Consider the following 17,680-nt stretch of genomic DNA (forward strand, 5'->3'; position numbering starts at 1 on the left):
CCCGTATCATCGCCAAATGTGTTTTCAGGTTGGCTATATATTCAGGGAGGGGACGAGTACGGTCGGGTTCGGCTTCCCAGGCTTCCTGGGCCATGTCTAACAGGGTACGTGGGGGTCGGCCATACAGTAGCTCATAGGGCGAATAGCCGGTGCTGCTCTGGGTTTTGCAACGGATAGCGAACAATGCCAGGGGCAGCATATCTTCCCACCTTTTTGCGTCCAACCCCAATAACTTCTTCAGTGTTTGTTTCAATGTGGCGTTATACCGCTCCACCAACCCGTCGGTTTGTGGATGGTATGCTGAGGTCCGGATTTGTTTGATCCCCAATTGTGAGCAGACCTGTCTCATTAGGGCTGATACAAAAGGGGTGCCCTGATCGGTTAGGATCTCCCGGGGAAATCCTACCCGAGAGAACACGGAGATGAGGGCTTTAGCGATGTTCTGGGTGGTCGGCTGCCGCAGCGGCAGAGCCTCTGGGAAGCGTGTGGCGTAGTCCACGAGGACTAGGGCATAGCGACAGCCGCTGCGAGAGGGTAACAAGGGGCCAATAATGTCCATCCCTACTCTGCTGAACGGGACGTCAATAATAGGGAGTGGTTGTAGGGGTACCCGAGGGGGTCGGTATCTGCTGTTTTTTTGACACACTGGGCACTCCCTGCAGTATGTTTTCACTTGTTGGTGGACCCCGGGCCAGTAGAATCTCTCCAGAATGGTTTGGCTGGTTTTTTCATCGCCAAAATGTCCGCCTAGGAGGTGGCTATGGGCGAGAAACAGGACCCTATCACGGAAAGGGCCGGGGATCAGTAGTTGGGCCTTTTGTTGTGCCCCTCCCTTACGGTATAACAACCCCTGTTTTTTGTAGAAGTAAGGACCTACGGTAAGGGGATCTTCGTGCTCTAACACCTTAGCCCATGCTTCCTGCAGGACGGGGTCTTCTTGTTGAGCTGCTCTGAATTCTCGGTTGGTCCTGCCAGGTGTGGTCGTCCGGGACCACCGGGAAGACACCAGCATACTCTCTTTTCTCCTTCTTCTTCTGTGCTTTGGTTTTCGGGTGCTTGGGCTGGGTTGCGGGAGAGGACAGCCCCCGAGGGAATGGGGCTTCTTCCCACCATTTGGTTAGAGTCTCAGTTGTGTCCTGTAGAAGTCCGGGTAGACCGGAATAGTCACTCCCCAATATGACTTCTTCTGGAAGTGAGGGAACGAGTCCTACGGTGAGGGTGGTTCCTGGATCCTGGGGATGTTGGACCTGGACTTGGGTGGTTGGATATCTCTTCGTGTCGCCGTGAACACATTGAATGGCGACCATACCTGAGGGGGGTCAACAGGGTTCTGCATGATCTGGGGCCGGAGAACGCTCTGTCGACACCCAGAGTCGGCCAGAGCTGTTAGGGATTGTCCGTTTATGTTCACTGGACGATGGAACAAGGGTGGCCCCATACCGCGAATCGAACACACATAGTTTCGGGCAAGGCCAATCTCCATGGGCTCTTCTTTGTGGGGGCATAGTCGAGCGATGTGTCCAAAACCCCCACAACCGTAGCATTGGGGTCCGGGGTTGGTAGGTCGCGTGGGCATTGGTGTAGGAAGCAGAGGGGTCAACACGGGTCTTCTAGGTAGAGGTGGGCGGAGAGGTCTGAGGCCTGTGGAGGGAGGGGGTTTCTGTGGATGTTCCTCCTTGCCTCGGGGTATCTCTTGTGCTCGACTGTAGACCCTTGCTATTTCCACTGCAGTTTCCAAGGATAAGCGGGCATGTTGACGTACCCATCGTTGCGTACCGGGATGTAAAGAGGACAGAAATTGTTCTACGTGTATCTTTTCTAGTATCTCCTCCTTAGTGGATGTTTCTGGTTTCAGCCACCGAGAGGTCAGGTCCTTGATTCTGAATGACAGGGCTCTGGGGGTTTCTTGTGGTCCTTCTTTGACCTGACGTAGTTTCACCCGGTAGGCCTCAGCATCGATGCCCAACCGTTCCAAGATGCATGTCTTGATGTCCGCATAAGGAGTGATGCCTTGGACGTTAGCTTGTTGGTATGCGGCCTGTAATTCGCCAGTCAATAAGGGCCCCAGGTAATGGCCCCAACGGTCGATAGGCCATGAGGCGGCCTGGGCTAACCTTTCAAAATTTGTGAAGAAGAAATCCGGGTCTTCTCCCGGTACAAACTTCTGGAGGACCACCGAGGGTAGGGAGGCTGTTGGTCTCTGTTGCTCCAGAACCGTGGTTAGTTTTCCCATAGCTTGTTCGTGGGTGTCTCCCTGGCCTTTAAGTACGTCGTGGAGCTGCCCGCGGTCGTCTTCGGCGTTTTTCAGCAAGCGCTCCATCAATTTCCCTAATTGTTCTTGGGAGGCGGCCATCCTCTGCATTACGGCCTCCATGTCTCCAGGATATCCCACTTCTGACACCACCTGTGGTCGTGGGTGGGTGGCAGGCTGGAATGGCAGACGAGGAGGCCAGATGTAGTGGGCAATAGTGATTGTCTTTAATGAACACAAGTTCCGATTACACTGGATAGAGGGGTAGGGATAACTGGGGGACGGTCTCCAGCTGAGGTCGTCTGGTGTCGATGCTTCTCAGGCGTCTCCACTCTGGGTTATAGCCGGGGATGGTAGGCCGGGCGGTTGCTCCTCGGAGGACCGGAAGAGAAAGAAAGAGGAGCCGTTAGTCCTGCTGGGACTCCGAGGCAGGTGCCGTACCCGAGACCAAAAGGTGGTGAAGTGGAAATGGACCGTGGGGGAGAAGGGGAAGGGCGAGGCTTGGTAAAGGAAAGGGTGCCCGGAAAGGGTCGTGAGAGAAACGGAACTCACACAGTGCAAGGTGCTGTATATTTTTACAGGGTGGCTGGACGTGACTTCAAAAGAGAGGGAATCTATATACAGGAGGGGGTTACTACTTTATACAGAGCACCTAACGTGCTTAGGATATGGTGGAGGGTACTCACGCGCCCCGCCGTAACTCTCCTCCGAGTTACGGCCGCTCTTCAGCAACCTCCGGGGGACTCCACCAGTCTTCGGACCACTCCTCGAGTTCTCCACTTCCGTCTTCTCTTTCCTCCGTAACGCCAGTCGAGAGTTCCTGCCACGATCTTCCAACGCTCTCGGTCCCTGCAGTTCCGCCTTTTCTGTTGTCGTCCGTCCGCAGGGGGGAGGGACTTCCGGGGCACCGGTCGAGTCCTTCCGGTCCGTCGTCACTCCTGATTGGACCCTGTAAGAGAGAGAAGGGCGGGGTCTCCGTTGTCACGGACGCTTTGGTGATCGTTCTGTTTTGGGTGTCCTGGAAGGGAAAACACCGTAGAGGCGCTAATCCGGGCGGTATGCGTGAGGGTTTGAGGACTGGGGAAAAGGGTCCATCACACATACCTAGGCCACCTCCTATCCAAAGATGGGAGGAAGCTTACACCTGACCGAATTCAGACCATCCTAGAAGCCCCTGTTCCCAAAACTCAGAAGCAAGTGCGGTCTCTGGTAGGCCTCACCTCCTGTCGACGGTGGTTGCCAAACTTCAGTCTTATTGTAAAACCTCTGCTTTCCCTGTTGGCTAAAGATGTCCCCTTCCCCCTCCCCTGGACACCCGAATGCCAATCCTCCTTCAAAGAATTACGAGATGCCCTTTGCTCAGCACCAGTCCTAGGAACCCCAGACTACACTAAACCTTTCTCCCTCTTCACCCACGAACGGGAGGGATGCGCGTTGTCTGTTCTAACCCAGTCCATAGGTCCCAAGCAACGCCCTTGTCCTACTTCTCTGCCACTCTTGACCCTGTAGCCAGAGCTTTGCCCGTCTGCCTTCGAGCGGTAGCCGCCGCTGCTGTCTCTGTCTTATAAAGTGAGGGGATCGTGCTTTCAAACCCCCTCACCGTGCTAGTACCCCATGCAGTTGACACCCTCCTGAACCAGACTAAGACTCAACACCTGACTAGCGCACGACTGACTGGTTATGAACTGACTCTGCTTGCACCCCACATCACGTTGAAACGATGCACCACCCTGAACCCAGCCACTCTGCTACCTCTCCCTGACAATGACCCCAATGCGTCCCCTATACATGACTGTGTGACCCTCACCGACGAACAGACCAAGAGTAGGGTTGACCTCCGAGATACTGCCTTCCCAGATCCTGACGGAGAGCTGTGGGTAGATGGCTCATGCATCAAGCTCCCCGACGGCACCACCTCAGCTGCCTATGCATTCACCACGGCCCGAACAGTTGTTGAGACAGCCCGCATCACACAGCGATCCGCACAGGTGGCTGAACTTATTGCTCTCACACGAGCATGCATCCTAGCAGCGGGGACAACCGCAAACATTTACACCGACAGCCAGTACGCCTTTGGGGTGGTTCACCACTTTGGGCTCCTATGGAAGGAGAGGGGATTCCTGACTTCCCATGGCACACCCATCCTACATGGAGATCTAGTCTCTGCCCTGACCGAAGCAGTCCTCCTCCCCACACGGCTAGCTGTGATCAAATGCCAGGCACACAAAAAGGTGACAGACATTATAGGACAGGGAAATGCGTTGGCTGACATCACTGCCCGAACCACAGCCGAGAATAGGTCAACAACACGCATGTACGTGACCAGGTCACAAACTGAAAAATGGAAGGATGCTAGGGAAACCATTAGAGACATACAATTGGCCAGCTCACCACACGAATTGACTGAATGGGCATGGGTGGAATTGAAAGACGATGAAGGCTGCTGGCGAACTAGAGACACGAACAAATGGTTGCTACCTGACTCATACCTGATTCCCATGCTGACCATGACACACTCCCCCACACACATAGGGTCTGCCCCCATGATTGAACTCATCTCCAAAGTTTGGCACAATGACAAAATCCCAGACTCAGCTAGACGCCTGGTTCAACAATGTCTGATATGCCTCCAACACAACCCTGGTAAAGGAACTGCTGTACCCCGGGGAGGGTTTGGGGTTCCTAGTCACCCCTTTGAGGTCCTACAGATGGACTACATTCAGTTAGAAAGGTGCCAAACCCTGAAGTACGTGCTTGTCGTTGTGTGCGCCTTCAGCAAATGGGTGGAAGCCTACCCAACCCGCGACAACACTGCTATGACTACCGCAAAAGTACTACTGAAAGAATTCTTCCCCCGTTACGGCCTTTGTCGAATTTTGTGGAGCGACAACGGCCCCCACTTCGTAGCCGAAGTTATCCAACTCATCTTAAAAGGGTTGGGTGTAAAACAGAAGTTTCATGCGGTCTTCCACCCCCAATCTGCAGGCTTGGTTGAGCGACATAATGCCACATTGAAACTCAAACTAGCCAAAATAGTTGCCACCACAGGACTGAAATGGCCAGACGCCCTCCCACTAGCATTGCTATCAATGCGTTTCACTCCTACCAAACACCACTTAACCCCCTACGAGGTCGTCTTCGGGCGACCCATGAACCTTTGGACTGCACCAAAACCAGCATCCATTCACGACGTCCCGGACGTCCTCATGTCTGACTATCTGTACAATCTAACTAAAACGTTGTCTGTTATCCATCAGCAGGTGCTGCAAGCCATTCCCGATGCTTCCAGGGGCCCCGGACACGACATCCAAACCGGTGACTTTGTCCTAGTGCGCAACTTCCAGCGCACCAAGAGTCTGGAGCCCCGGTGGACGGGCCCCCTGAAAGTCCTGATCACCACCCGAACAGCTCTTCGAGTGGAGGGGAAACGTAATTGGCTGCATGCACACCACTGCAAGAAGGTATCATCGACCCTGACGACCGCCGACAACATCACCGCCCAAGAGGAACTTCTTGACCAAGACCGACCATTCCTGAGCTGCTACCCGAATACAGAGACACTTGAATTGACTGAATATCCCGATCCCACTGTGCCATCCAAAGAAGGGTATAACCTACGACGAAAGGAGGGAACTTCGGCTAAGCAGACCACGAACTAAGTTGAAATCTCAGAGCGGTAGCCTAGTCACCTCAAAGGCCTCCAGGAGAGAAACTAAACAAAGTCTGTGGTTCTGCCCGCTACCGAGTCCCTTGAAGGTGATGGAAGCGCCCGACATGAAGATGATGGAAGCAACCGGACGTCCGAAGATCCACTACAAAAACCCAAAGACTGACAAAATGCACAGCTCAAAGACTATTGCACTTTTTATTACCCTTCTCCTTTGCCTCCTTCTCATGGTCACTTTCTGGATCATGGAAGAAAACGCACCCGCTCATAAGACATTGCTGACCACTGCTCAACCCACCACCATGAAAGAACACCATCTGATTTCACTTTCACCCCAACTCCAAGAAAGACGTAAGGAGTTCTGGAATAACTCTTTTGTGCAACTGCTCCACCAACACAATCTTGCCGCCAATGCCACTAACTGCTGGATCTGTGGATTGCTACCACATGCCACTGGACATTCTATCCCTTTCATCCCTTCGCCCTTCTCTGTCCATGGCTCCTGCCTCGCTTGGGTAATCCTCCTGCAAGAAAGTTACAAGGACAATGCCACTCCCGGCAAAACTGTGTCGCACTTCTATCATGGGTTCTGGCTGAACAAAACTGGAAAAACTTCTGCTCCCTTTTGTCCTCTGAGATCAAACACCTCTTTCCATATGGACATCCCTGCCAAGGAGCGAGTTGAAATGCAGGTGTTCAACAACCCAGCCAGACCCACCTTCTCTTACCTCCGGAAACGAACGGCCGCCACCCTAACAGTGGCCCTATCCGTCGTCAACATCACAGGTCTGGTGTGCCTCGAAGGCCTAGGAACACAGCCGGTAGGCCACAGTTCCTGTCTCATCACCCGAACATTGGACTCAGTTGACCCACCCTCCTTTGTTACCTCCCCAAATATGTACTTCGTCTGTGGTACTAAGGCCTACACCTGGCTTCCGAAAGGTTGGGGAGGCACCTGCTACATCGCTTTTATCCTTCCTCCAACATATGTGGCTCCAGCAAACCATCACCGGCAGAAACGTGCAAAGGACATTGTACAAGCCGCCTCCACTGGAGCACAGTTCATGGATGCAGTAAAGGGACTTGTTCCACTTTGGGGTCCAATGGCAAACAGCCGTGCCATCCGGCACTTAACCCAGGCAGTCGAAACAACAATGAACATTACAGCCGGCATCCTCGCCAACAACACCGCCGAGCTTCAGGCCATCCGCCTGGTGGCTCTCCAGAACCGCCTTGTTCTAGATGTGGTTCTGGCTGACCGTGGAGGAGCATGCCGCATCATTGGATCCAGCTGTTGTACCTACGTACCGGATAACTCACCCTCAGTCTACAAGGCGATCGAACACCTCCACAGACTTTCCTCAGAGGTTCATCAAGAACAAGAAGGATGGTCGCTTGGGAGTTGGGTCTGGGACACACTGAAAGACTGGGGGTGGAGGTTGTTTTCGTTTATCCTAATACCAATTGTGATACTATGTGGATGCTGCCTGGGTATTCAATGCTTGCCCCCTCTTTGTTCACTTTTCACGAACTGCATTTGCCCTAAGACTCTGAACTTTGAAGCAGAACATATGAAAGCTCTGTACGAGGTAGAAGTACGTAGTATTATGGGGATAGATCCGAACTAAACAAGCTGGCGAGATATGTTAAAAGGGAGGACTGTGGAAATTTAGATCGTAACTGAACATTATCTGCGCCATCTTGTCTCTCTCCAGCGCCGCACGCAGAAACACACGGCGGCCATTTTAGGCACCATGGCCCCTCTCCCCGCTCATTGCCGATCGCCAGCACGTCCCTCTGGCGCTGCGAACATCCCCCCGCGCGCTGACCACCCCCGCTCTCTCATGCATAGGCCATAAACCCTCTCCTTCTGCGCGACCCTGCCATGGAACCACATCCCGCGCCTGACCAACACCTCCTTTCATCTCATACATGGTCATACATCCTTTTGATAACCCCCTTCCTCTGCGCCCGATTGTCCGGGCCGATCCCAGGCCATCACCTAGCCCTGCGGATCCAGTTTATTGCCCCTACTGTAAGGGAAACATCTCACTTCAAATGGATTACAGTTGATCAAGGCTCCCACCCCCTGAGACCCGACCGGTTGCACACACCCCCGGGAATTGGCGGAATGTCCAGCTGTGTGATAGCCATCTCCTACTGTGGGTGGGGTGGGGACTTCCACTGTAGTTATGTGTGGGAGCGGATCCGAGCCGGGAATTCCGAGGATGCTCTTTCATGTATCAAAGCAATCTCAAGAATGTGCCATGTACAATAAACCGTGTAATAAAGCAATAAACTTGTGTATAAGAGGCCAGGCCTCAGAGATGTGGTTAGAGCACCTCGAGACGATATCTTGCTGTCCGATCTGACGTGTTCTGCTCCGACGGAATAAAACTTTGTTTCCTGCCTTCCAGTCTCCGGCGCCTGCCTCTTTTGTTGGTTAGTCTTCGAATGGTATAAGAGGCGATTACCGCCGGGCAATACTTGAAAGGTTATCGACTGAAGCTGCCTCTACCATTTAACAGGCCTGCCCTTGAATCACCCGTAAGATAACCCACCATGTTGGCATATTAGTTATGCAAATAAACCTGCAGCAATTTTCTCCACTAAAAAGGTGTTGTGTGGTTTATTTATGTATTTTGCTGTACGAAAACTGAGAAGGTGTCTTGTGGTTTATTTATGTATGTTGCTGTATAAGAACTGAGAAGTGTTGCCAATATTGGAACTAAGCATAGTACTTTCTCTTAGCGTTGGGTGCACTCTAGACAAAACATTAGGCCAGCGTTTCCCAAAGAGTTGGTGTAGACCTACTGGTGAGTCACAAGCTCATTTTTGGTATATCCCGAAAGGCTCGGTATATGTCTCATTTAAAGCTTGTGCTTGACTTGTAACTCACTCCTCCACCGTCCTAGTGGTGAAATACTTTGTTTACAAATCAAACACAACATGACACCAGCAGAGAGGCCACTCGTGTTCCAGTGGCCTAACAAAAGATCCCACAGCCCACGCAGTGTGGGGTGCCCCGAGCTCTAGAGGGCCCCCGCAGCAAAAGTTAGATGGGCTGGTATGGGAGGGGGGCACACCTCCGTGTACTTTGCCAGGGGGGCTCCCTCAAGTTTCGTTATGCCACTGCCGTGTTCCCAGTGAGTCGTGTGTTCACTGCATTCCCTGAATTGATGTGAAGACGTGGAAACATGCCAGTGGTTAATCTGCTGTAGCATGATTTAAATAGGACAGTGCCGAGAACACACACCCCTGAGAACACAAGCATGGCTCTCCACTTGTCATGTTGCATTTACTTTGTAAACAAGGTATTCTGACCATTGGACTGGGTAGAAATGAGTCACAAATCTAAGCTTTAAATGTGACTAACTGAGCCCTACTAGCCTTTCAGCAGGTAATTATATTAAATATTCTACATAGCCGCCTCCTCCTCTAGTTCTGAAGAGAGTCGGGTGCAGCCGACAAGACCAAGACACTGCAGTCTGCAGCCCAACCTCAGGCTGAGGCAATTATGTGACCTAATGTGGCACATTTTGTGAAAGTATTATTCCATAATTTTGTCATTTTATATGTTTACACTGTATGGGCAAAGCTTTCACCTGATTAGTACCAATTTAACATCTAAATACAGTAATAAGCAACTGAAAGATGACCAGTCAACCTTTGCATAGGGTATTCCACTGCACACCAACATGGGTCCTTACAATAATAGCAAAATGTTGATCTTTTCGGCGCATAAACAATTTTGTTTTGTTAAAATATGCAGATTATCCGGCGGATGATGGATTATGCACAAATCCATAATTTTAGGGAAAACGCTGCTGAATCACATTATTCCAGTAGCCCCGGCTACACCTATAAAGTGTTGTCTGTAACGTGAGTGGAAGAAAGTCCCTTGGGCTCAAAAATCTTGTTATGATCTTCCTGACTGTGCATGAGAGTGCGTGCCATAGAGCAACACCTTGACAATGCACAGAGCTCCCCCATGCACCAGCCAGCAGGGGTCGCAATCGCAGGAAGTAGATTTCTTTCTTTACAGTAGAGTCTCCACCCCTCTCGTCCATTAAACCTAAGAGGATCGCAAATGTTCTAAAACTTGGGTTGTCGTTCTAAAACGTTTTGGAAGCACTGGTTTAGACAAAACTATCTAGTTTACTACAAATCTGGCTTGTGTATTCATGAGGGAACCAAATGTACAATGTAAACATAGGCGTAGGACTAATCAGTGACATCACATGGCAGCTGATTAAGTTGTACTTTGAAAAGCGCGAGATTCAGCGAGCACGCCCTTAGGGCCCGGCCCCCTGGCCCACGCCACACTCCCATAGTCCGGCCATGTAGCCCGATTGGCTACCGGCCAAGGCAATTGCTTCCGGGTTTGCCGTGACGTGTTTCCGGCTGGAGCAGGCAATGAAGGGGGGGGGGGCTATGTAGGCCTAGGGTCCACCATTAAGCACCCTCTTTTTCCCGCACCAGGCCCCAGGATCTTTTCGGGGTTTTAATCAATCTCCCACCCACCAGTCCCTGATATTAGTGGTTTGGGTAAGGATAAGAGGGGAGAGTGGCGGAAAAGATGCCACAGAACATTGATTTGCAGGGTTAACGGGAGGCTTTCTTACATACTCCCGAGGCCAGCACTGAGGGGAGAGACGTAAGCTCTCCGCAGGGAGAATGGGGACACCGGCTGGGGAGGCAAGGGTGCCAGGTCAGAATCTAGCGTTACAACAAACAAATGATGGACAGAATGCTGACAATGCAGACATTCTCCCCCAGTCAGGAGATCTGGGTTAAATCCATCGTTCTTTTGCCCCCTACACCACCCCAGTTTAGACATGGCCATATGCAAATCAGTCTTGACCCTGTGCCTCATGGGAACAGTCCAGCCCGAACTGCCAAGCCATGTCTTCCCTGAACCGGAATCAAGCATCCTAGGACCGGTTTCTGGCAATCAGCCGTCATCAGCCAGGATAGCTTGACTCCAGTGGCGTAGTGAGCACGGGTCCCACGCCTGGGAATACCCATCCCACCTAGGGCGAAAAGCGTTACAACAAACAAATGATGGACGGAATGCTGACAATGCAGACATTCTCCCCCAGTCAAGAGATCTGGGTTAAATCCATCGTTCTTTTGCCCACTACACCACCCCAGTTTAGACATGGCCATATGCAAATCAGTCTTGACCCTGTGCCTCATGGGAACAGTCCAGCCCGAACTGCCAAGCCATGTCTTCCCTGGACCGGAATCAAGCATCCTAGGACCGGTTTCTGGCTATCAGCCGTCATCAGCCAGGATAGCTTGACTCCAGTGGCGTAGTGAGCACGGGTCCCACGTCTGGGAATACCCATCCCACTTAGGGCGAAAAGCGTTACAACAAACAAATGATGGACAGAATGCTGACAATGCAGACATTCTCCCCCAGGCAAGAGATCTGGGTTAAATCCATCGTTCTTTTGCCCACTACACCACCCCAGTTTAGACATGGCCATATGCAAATCAGTCTTGACCCTGTGCCTCATGGGAACAGTCCAGCCCGAACTGCCAAGCCATGTCTTCCCTGGACCGGAATCAAGCATCCAAGGACCGGTTTCTGGCTATCAGCCGTCATCAGCCAGGATAGCTTGACTCCAGTGGCGTAGTGAGCACAGGTCCCACGTCTGGGAATACCCATCCCACTTAGGGCGAAAAGCGTTACAACAAACAAATGATGGACGGAGTGCTGACAATGCAGACATTCTCCCCCAGTCAAGAGATCTGGGTTAAATCCATCGTTATTTTGCCCACTACACCACCCCAGTTTAGACATGGCCATATGCAAATCAGTCTTGACCCTGTGCCTCATGAGAACAGTCCAGCCCGAACTGCCAAGCCATGTCTTCCCTGGACCGGAATCAAGCATCCTAGGACCGGTTTCTGGCTATCAGCCGTCATCAGCCAGGCTAGCTTGACTCCAGTGGCGTAGTGAGCACGGGTCCCACGTCTGGGAATACCCATCCCACTTAGGGCGAAAAGCGTTACAACAAACAAATGATGGACGGAATGCTGACAATGCAGACATTCTCCCCCAGTCAAGAGATCTGGGTTAAATCCATCGTTCTTTTGCCCACTACACCACCCCAGTTTAGACATGGCCATATGCAAATCAGTCTTGACCCTGTGCCTCATGGGAACAGTCCAGCCCGAACTGCCAAGCAGAACGATGGATTTAACCCAGATCTCTTGACTGGGGGAGAATGTCTGCATTGTCAGCATTCCGTCCATCATTTGTTTGTTGTAATGCTTTTCGCCCTAAGTGGGATGGGTATTCCCAGACGTGGGGCCCGTGCTCACTACGCCATTGGAGTCAAGCTATCCTGGCTGATGACGGCTGATAGCCAGAAACCGGTCCTAGGATGCTTGATTCCGGTCCAGGGAAGACATGGCTTGGCAGTTCGGGCTGGACTGTTCCCATGAGGCACAGGGTCAAGACTGATTTGCATATGGCCATGTCTGAACTGGGGTGGTGTAGTGGGCAAAAGAACGATGGATTTAACCCAGATCTCTTGACTGGGGGAGAATGTCTGCATTGTCAGCATTCCGTCCATCAATTGTTTGTTGTAAAGGTCACAATCTAGGGCATGGGGCAGCGGCCCCTGGTTATTCCCTACTCGCCTCCTTGGCAGCCTGGTGGTGGAGGGGTGGGCCCCCTAAATGCCGGACATGGACCAGAGGGCTGGGGGCTCACCGCTCAAGGACGCAGGTGGGTTGCACCTTGCGTGGTTCTCAGTTAAGAGATGCGAGCCAGAGGGCCCCTTGGTGCTGGAGCAAGTAAATATTGCATAACCGGTGGTTTTGATCGATGATGAAAATTGTAGATATTAAAAGTGTAAATATTGAATTTATAAATGTGTATTTTATAACTGCATTTTTGTCATGTTTATGAATGTTGACTGTTATTAAACATGGCCGCTTTTCCCCACATTCTTGGATTGGCAAGTTTTGATTGTGGGATTTCATGAGGTTGGGGCGGGGGACATCCTAGGGGGTCCGGTCTCTATGTAAGAATTTTACGCGTTGTAGCTATCAATGGTGCAGGAGGCGCAGTGGCACCGGGGGAGAACGGCCAAAACGTGCTTGCACCAGGGCCCATGATACCCTGGTTACAACACTGGTATAAAACACGAAACTAGCACATTTTCAATAAATACTAATTTTGTTGAATGGGCTACGTGCCCTAAACAGTACATTTCTAAAGAAGGCCGAAGGAAGAAAAGAGGGATTTTACTTCACACAAATTATAAAACGCGGTGCACTTAAAACAGTAAATTATTTGCCACTTCAAAAACCTTAGCTGCTGCCAAGCCTGAATGACAGTCATTCCCTAAGTTACGGAAATGAAGATGGTAGGCAGGTAGGGCAACAATCCATTCTTCTGCAAATACACCTCCCTAAAATTTCTTGATTGGCGTGTGAGCTATCTTTAAAGTAATTTCAAAAGGATGGAAAGTGAGCGGAACTACAATTCCCATGCGCCCCTTGCACTTCCCGCTCACTGACGCGGCTCATGAACAGTTGCCATGGAGATATTAAACAATATGGATTCCTGCTGCATGCAGCAGATAACTGCGCCTATCGAGTGAGCCTGTCACCAGGGGACGAAGGAATTTTCATTAAACTTTGCTGCTTACTTTGCATGGCTAGCATAAGGTGTTTTGTTTATATTAGCAACATTCTTTTCAACCTCGGCCCGTAAAATACTTTCAGCGGATTGTAGCGCCTAAAACGCTAGAATGTCAGCCCAGTTCGATGAGGAAACTCTGCATGACCTGTATGCCTGGGTCGACGACATCCCTCTGTCCCGACCGAAGAAGAACATCGCCAGGGACTTCAGCGACGGAGGTCTGTACAACTCTTTATAAACTATCTATCTGGAGCTGAAAAAAACACGCTGTTTTTAGTGAGAGGGGAAATCTAAATGCTCATTTTTAACTGCTAGTTCACACTTTTTGTGTAGATCTGGACCTCGCGGTTTGTCAGATGAACAGTGACCGTCTTTTAGCACTACCTAAAATATGTATTAATTGTTGTGCAGGTATGTTCTGCTCCACCCCGCCCCCTTTTTATGCATGTGAATTGTGAGGTTATGAGACGCACTGACGGAGAGATCCGGTTACATCACTGTTGAATGCAGAGTAACTTAACACGGTGTTGTTGCAACGTGCGTGTGTACTTGAATTCACTGTTGTTGTGTGAACGGTGATCGATATGTCCCCAGTGCTATCTACACAAGGTGCTCTCTAGCTTGAGAAACCTAGAGTAACGCAGCGCAAATCGCTGACCCAGCGAGGGGTTACGGGTGGGGCATGGGTGTTCCCACGCTTCCACCCATGGATTGTGGCGCATTCCCAGGTTTACCATTACTAGTAGACCTAGGAATGCGCCAAGATGCTACCCATCCCCAGGGGAGGTGGAACCAGGATAAATATCTTTATTTCTCCTCGTTACTTTCTCTTTCTGTGTGTGATGCGTTCACGGAAAATGCGCCAGAGGATTGTTTTTGTGCAGGAGGATGTCCCTTCCTGCACAAAAACAATCCCGCTTATAACGCAGGCCCCCTTGCAGCACAGTGTAAGGGTCCTTGCATGGGACGAGGCAGCACATTGTGCAGCAGCGCTGGGAAAATACAGGAATGTGCCGTATAATGTTAAATACGACGCATTCTTGCCCTGTCCCTATCATGCAGCGATGCAAGGTGACATGCTGTGCTGCGTGAGCTTTTGATAAATGTGCCCCTTACTCTGTGCACACTGATAGCCAAACTCCACCCAACACCACACCCTGACCTCATGGTGCTACAGCCTGCCCTCTTGGCACTACAGCCTGCCCTCTTGTCACTACAGCCTGCCCTCTTGGCACTACAGACTGATCTCTTGGCGCCAGAGCCTGCCCTCTTGGCACTACAGCCTGCCCTCTTGGCGCCAGAGTAAACCAGCCGTTCTCCCACCCGCAGAAGGACCCCGGCACAGGTATGCACTCAGAGCTGTTAGCCTACTCCCGTGCACTACTGGCTACACTTTTCAGCACATATAACATTATTTCATTTCAACCCTGTATAGTTCCGCAACAGAAACACATTTTGTAAATTATTTTTTCAGCTACTCTGACACTTTTTGAATTGTTTTTTGAAAAATTATTTCTGCAGCTCTTAGCACCAGGGGGTCCAGAATGCTGAAGCCATTTTGGTAGCTAAAAGTATACTTGACACAGCATGTCTCGTGTTTACGATTCACTTCTCTGGCTAACAGGGATACCTGAGTGGCCTTCCAGACACTGCCTGCCTCCATTGGAAGACCCCTCCTTCCGTCTCTGTGCTGGTGCTCTACACTTCTGAATGCTTCTACCGCTCACCTAAGGGTTGTTCTCGAGTTCCCATAGGCACACTACAGGTCAAGAGCAGGAAAACACCTCTTGGTCCAAGGACCACATTTATGTGTTGTGTGCCCTGTAAGTATCTGCCCTGAACCACACCACCTATTTTTTTGCAGTTTTGTATAGCGCAAACTCGAACCGAAGGTATTGGAGCGCTTTACATGAGCACTAGTTACATTACACAAGGATACATTCATTTTTGGTAGGCACAGAGAGAGTAAGGGATTTGCCCAGAATTACAGGATGTTGAGCTGACGCAGTGACTCCAGCCGACGCAGTGACTCCAGCCTGAATCCCCAGTTCCGAAGTCGGCAGCTCTGCCCTTACACCACATCCTCTGCTTCTGTAGCTCCAGCGATGAAAGTTCAGAAGCTGTTGTTCTACACAGCACATTAATAAGAGATGGGTGACAGACTTCAGCTCACTGCAGATGGCTACATAGATACGGCCTGTGCCACCGGGAGGAGGCTGGGCCTGTGGGCATTGACATTTACTGCTTTCTTTGCTGTGTGCATTATTGAGTGAGGTGCCCAGTGCAGCCCTGCATTTTTAACCTAGTACTAGAACATCAAGTTTCAACGGTGACAATACACAAGTGACCGCTGTCCCCTGCACTTGGTTCATTGATCTAGCTGAGAAGAAGGATTACAGCCACTCCAGTGCCCTCCACATGTTCTTAAGTTTTTACCAGAGCATAGATGGCATGTGCGCCCCAAGTGGCCAAGGGTATGTCTTTTGCTGGCTATTCCACTGGATTCAAGCTAGCCTGGCTGATGAGAGGTAATACCCCAAAGCCGGTCCCAGGATGCTTATTTCCGGGACAGAAGGACCTGGCCTTGCAGTTCGGGCTGGACTGTTCCCATGGGGAGCAGGGGCAAGACTGATTTGTATATGGCTGGGTCCAGACTGGGGTTTCATGGCGAGCAAAATAAAGTGCAATACTTACAGGAGAGTGTGCGTGCCTATGGGGCGATGGCAAAAGAGACGCAAGGAAGTACATCCGTGAGAGAGTGAAAAGAGGGTGCTGAAGAGGAAAGAGATGAGGTGTGAGATATGCAGGTGGAGATTTCAGGAGGATGTTGGGAAATACCAGTATAAGCACCTAACGAGAAGACTGCAGAGGAAAGTGGTGTGAAGGAAAGAACAGGCACGCTTAAGACTCGGAAGACCACTACCCCTTCCACGTCCCTCAGTAATGTTTAACTCACACTCTGATATTTTCAGACTTGAAACATTTTCAATTATTCACAAGAAAAACATTGTTAATCATTTACCTTATAAAGCTAACCAGCATTGACAAAGCCAATAGATCTGGCTTGCTTGAGGTAAATGTCTGGATGCAATACCAGAAAGCTCACTGAGGGTACCAACATACTGGTCGGCTGGCACACTATGGGAAGCACAGGATTTTAGTTTACATGTTTTAAGCACACCCTTAATTACATAAGCCACACCTCTTGGGAAGATTCCTTGCTGAGTTGAGTAGGTCACACCCCTTTTATAGACCCCTCACTTTTTGTATCCCACTTAAAGCCCTGGTTACCTGCCTTAAAGACACATAAGACAGGAGGAGATGGGCTCATTTCTGCAGCAACCTCATAAAATCGCTAATGAAATCCTGAAGAGGTACAAATTTACCTGTGGTGAGAAGGGCAGGAGCAAAAGAGGCTGGAGGAAGAAGACAATAGTGACCGGCATGGTAAGCAGGCCTGGACTGGACGTAGTAGGCAACGGGCATTTTCCCGGTGGGCTGAAAGGGTGGGGGCTGGTTTTGGAGCAGTCGGGCCGCTTTTGCAGCTGTGGTGCAATTTTGGCCCCCTGTAACAAAAGCGGCAGCAGTACTTCAAACTAGCCCCCCCTGCCGCACCTCCGGGTCCAGTACTCCTCACCAGCACCCAACCCCCTCGGGGCCGGTCCAGCTAAATTGCCAGGGGTGGTTTGTGTTCCCAGACCGGCCCTGATGGTAAGGGCTAAAAGAAAGGCAAGTAAGGGGGCGTCGCTAAGGAAAGGTGAAACCTGTGTTTTACCACATGATTTCCGTGGTGTAAAAAAGGCCGATGAAAGGGAGAGGAGGGTTCCTGTCCGCTTCCTTCACGTTAAAAAAAGAGGAAGCTGGGTACCAGGTGACTGCAACACAGCACAGTCACTAAAAGGATCTGCATAGATAATTGTCAGGGAAATACACCCATTATCTGTCCCCTTTCAATTGACCCAGATGCCGAGCTAGTCAGTGACATATACCAGTTTTCTGCTTTGCAGTGGCATGAACACACATGTATTACTACTATATAATGTACCACTTCTTATCAGCCACTGAAGGATGATACCTAGAGCCCCCGCTGGGATTTTAA

At 50.7% G+C, this 17,680-nt stretch overlaps 1 protein-coding gene across 1 annotated transcript in view; it reads left to right on the forward strand.

The window, feature by feature from the left end:
• The first annotated feature begins 13,494 nt into the window (after window positions 1-13,494).
• SPEF1 (sperm flagellar and cilia associated 1) overlaps window positions 13,495-17,680 on the forward strand; it is a 72,314-nt gene continuing 68,128 nt past the window's right edge. The window contains exon 1 of the mRNA XM_085643354.1: window positions 13,495-13,799. Coding sequence (XP_085499480.1) covers window positions 13,691-13,799 — 109 coding nt within the window. The 5' untranslated portion in view covers window positions 13,495-13,690. The remainder of the gene's footprint in view (window positions 13,800-17,680) is intronic.

The sequence above is a fragment of the Triturus cristatus genome, chromosome 2_2 (genome assembly GCF_964204655.1).
Source record: "Triturus cristatus chromosome 2_2, aTriCri1.1, whole genome shotgun sequence".
Taxonomy (NCBI): domain Eukaryota; kingdom Metazoa; phylum Chordata; class Amphibia; order Caudata; family Salamandridae; genus Triturus; species Triturus cristatus.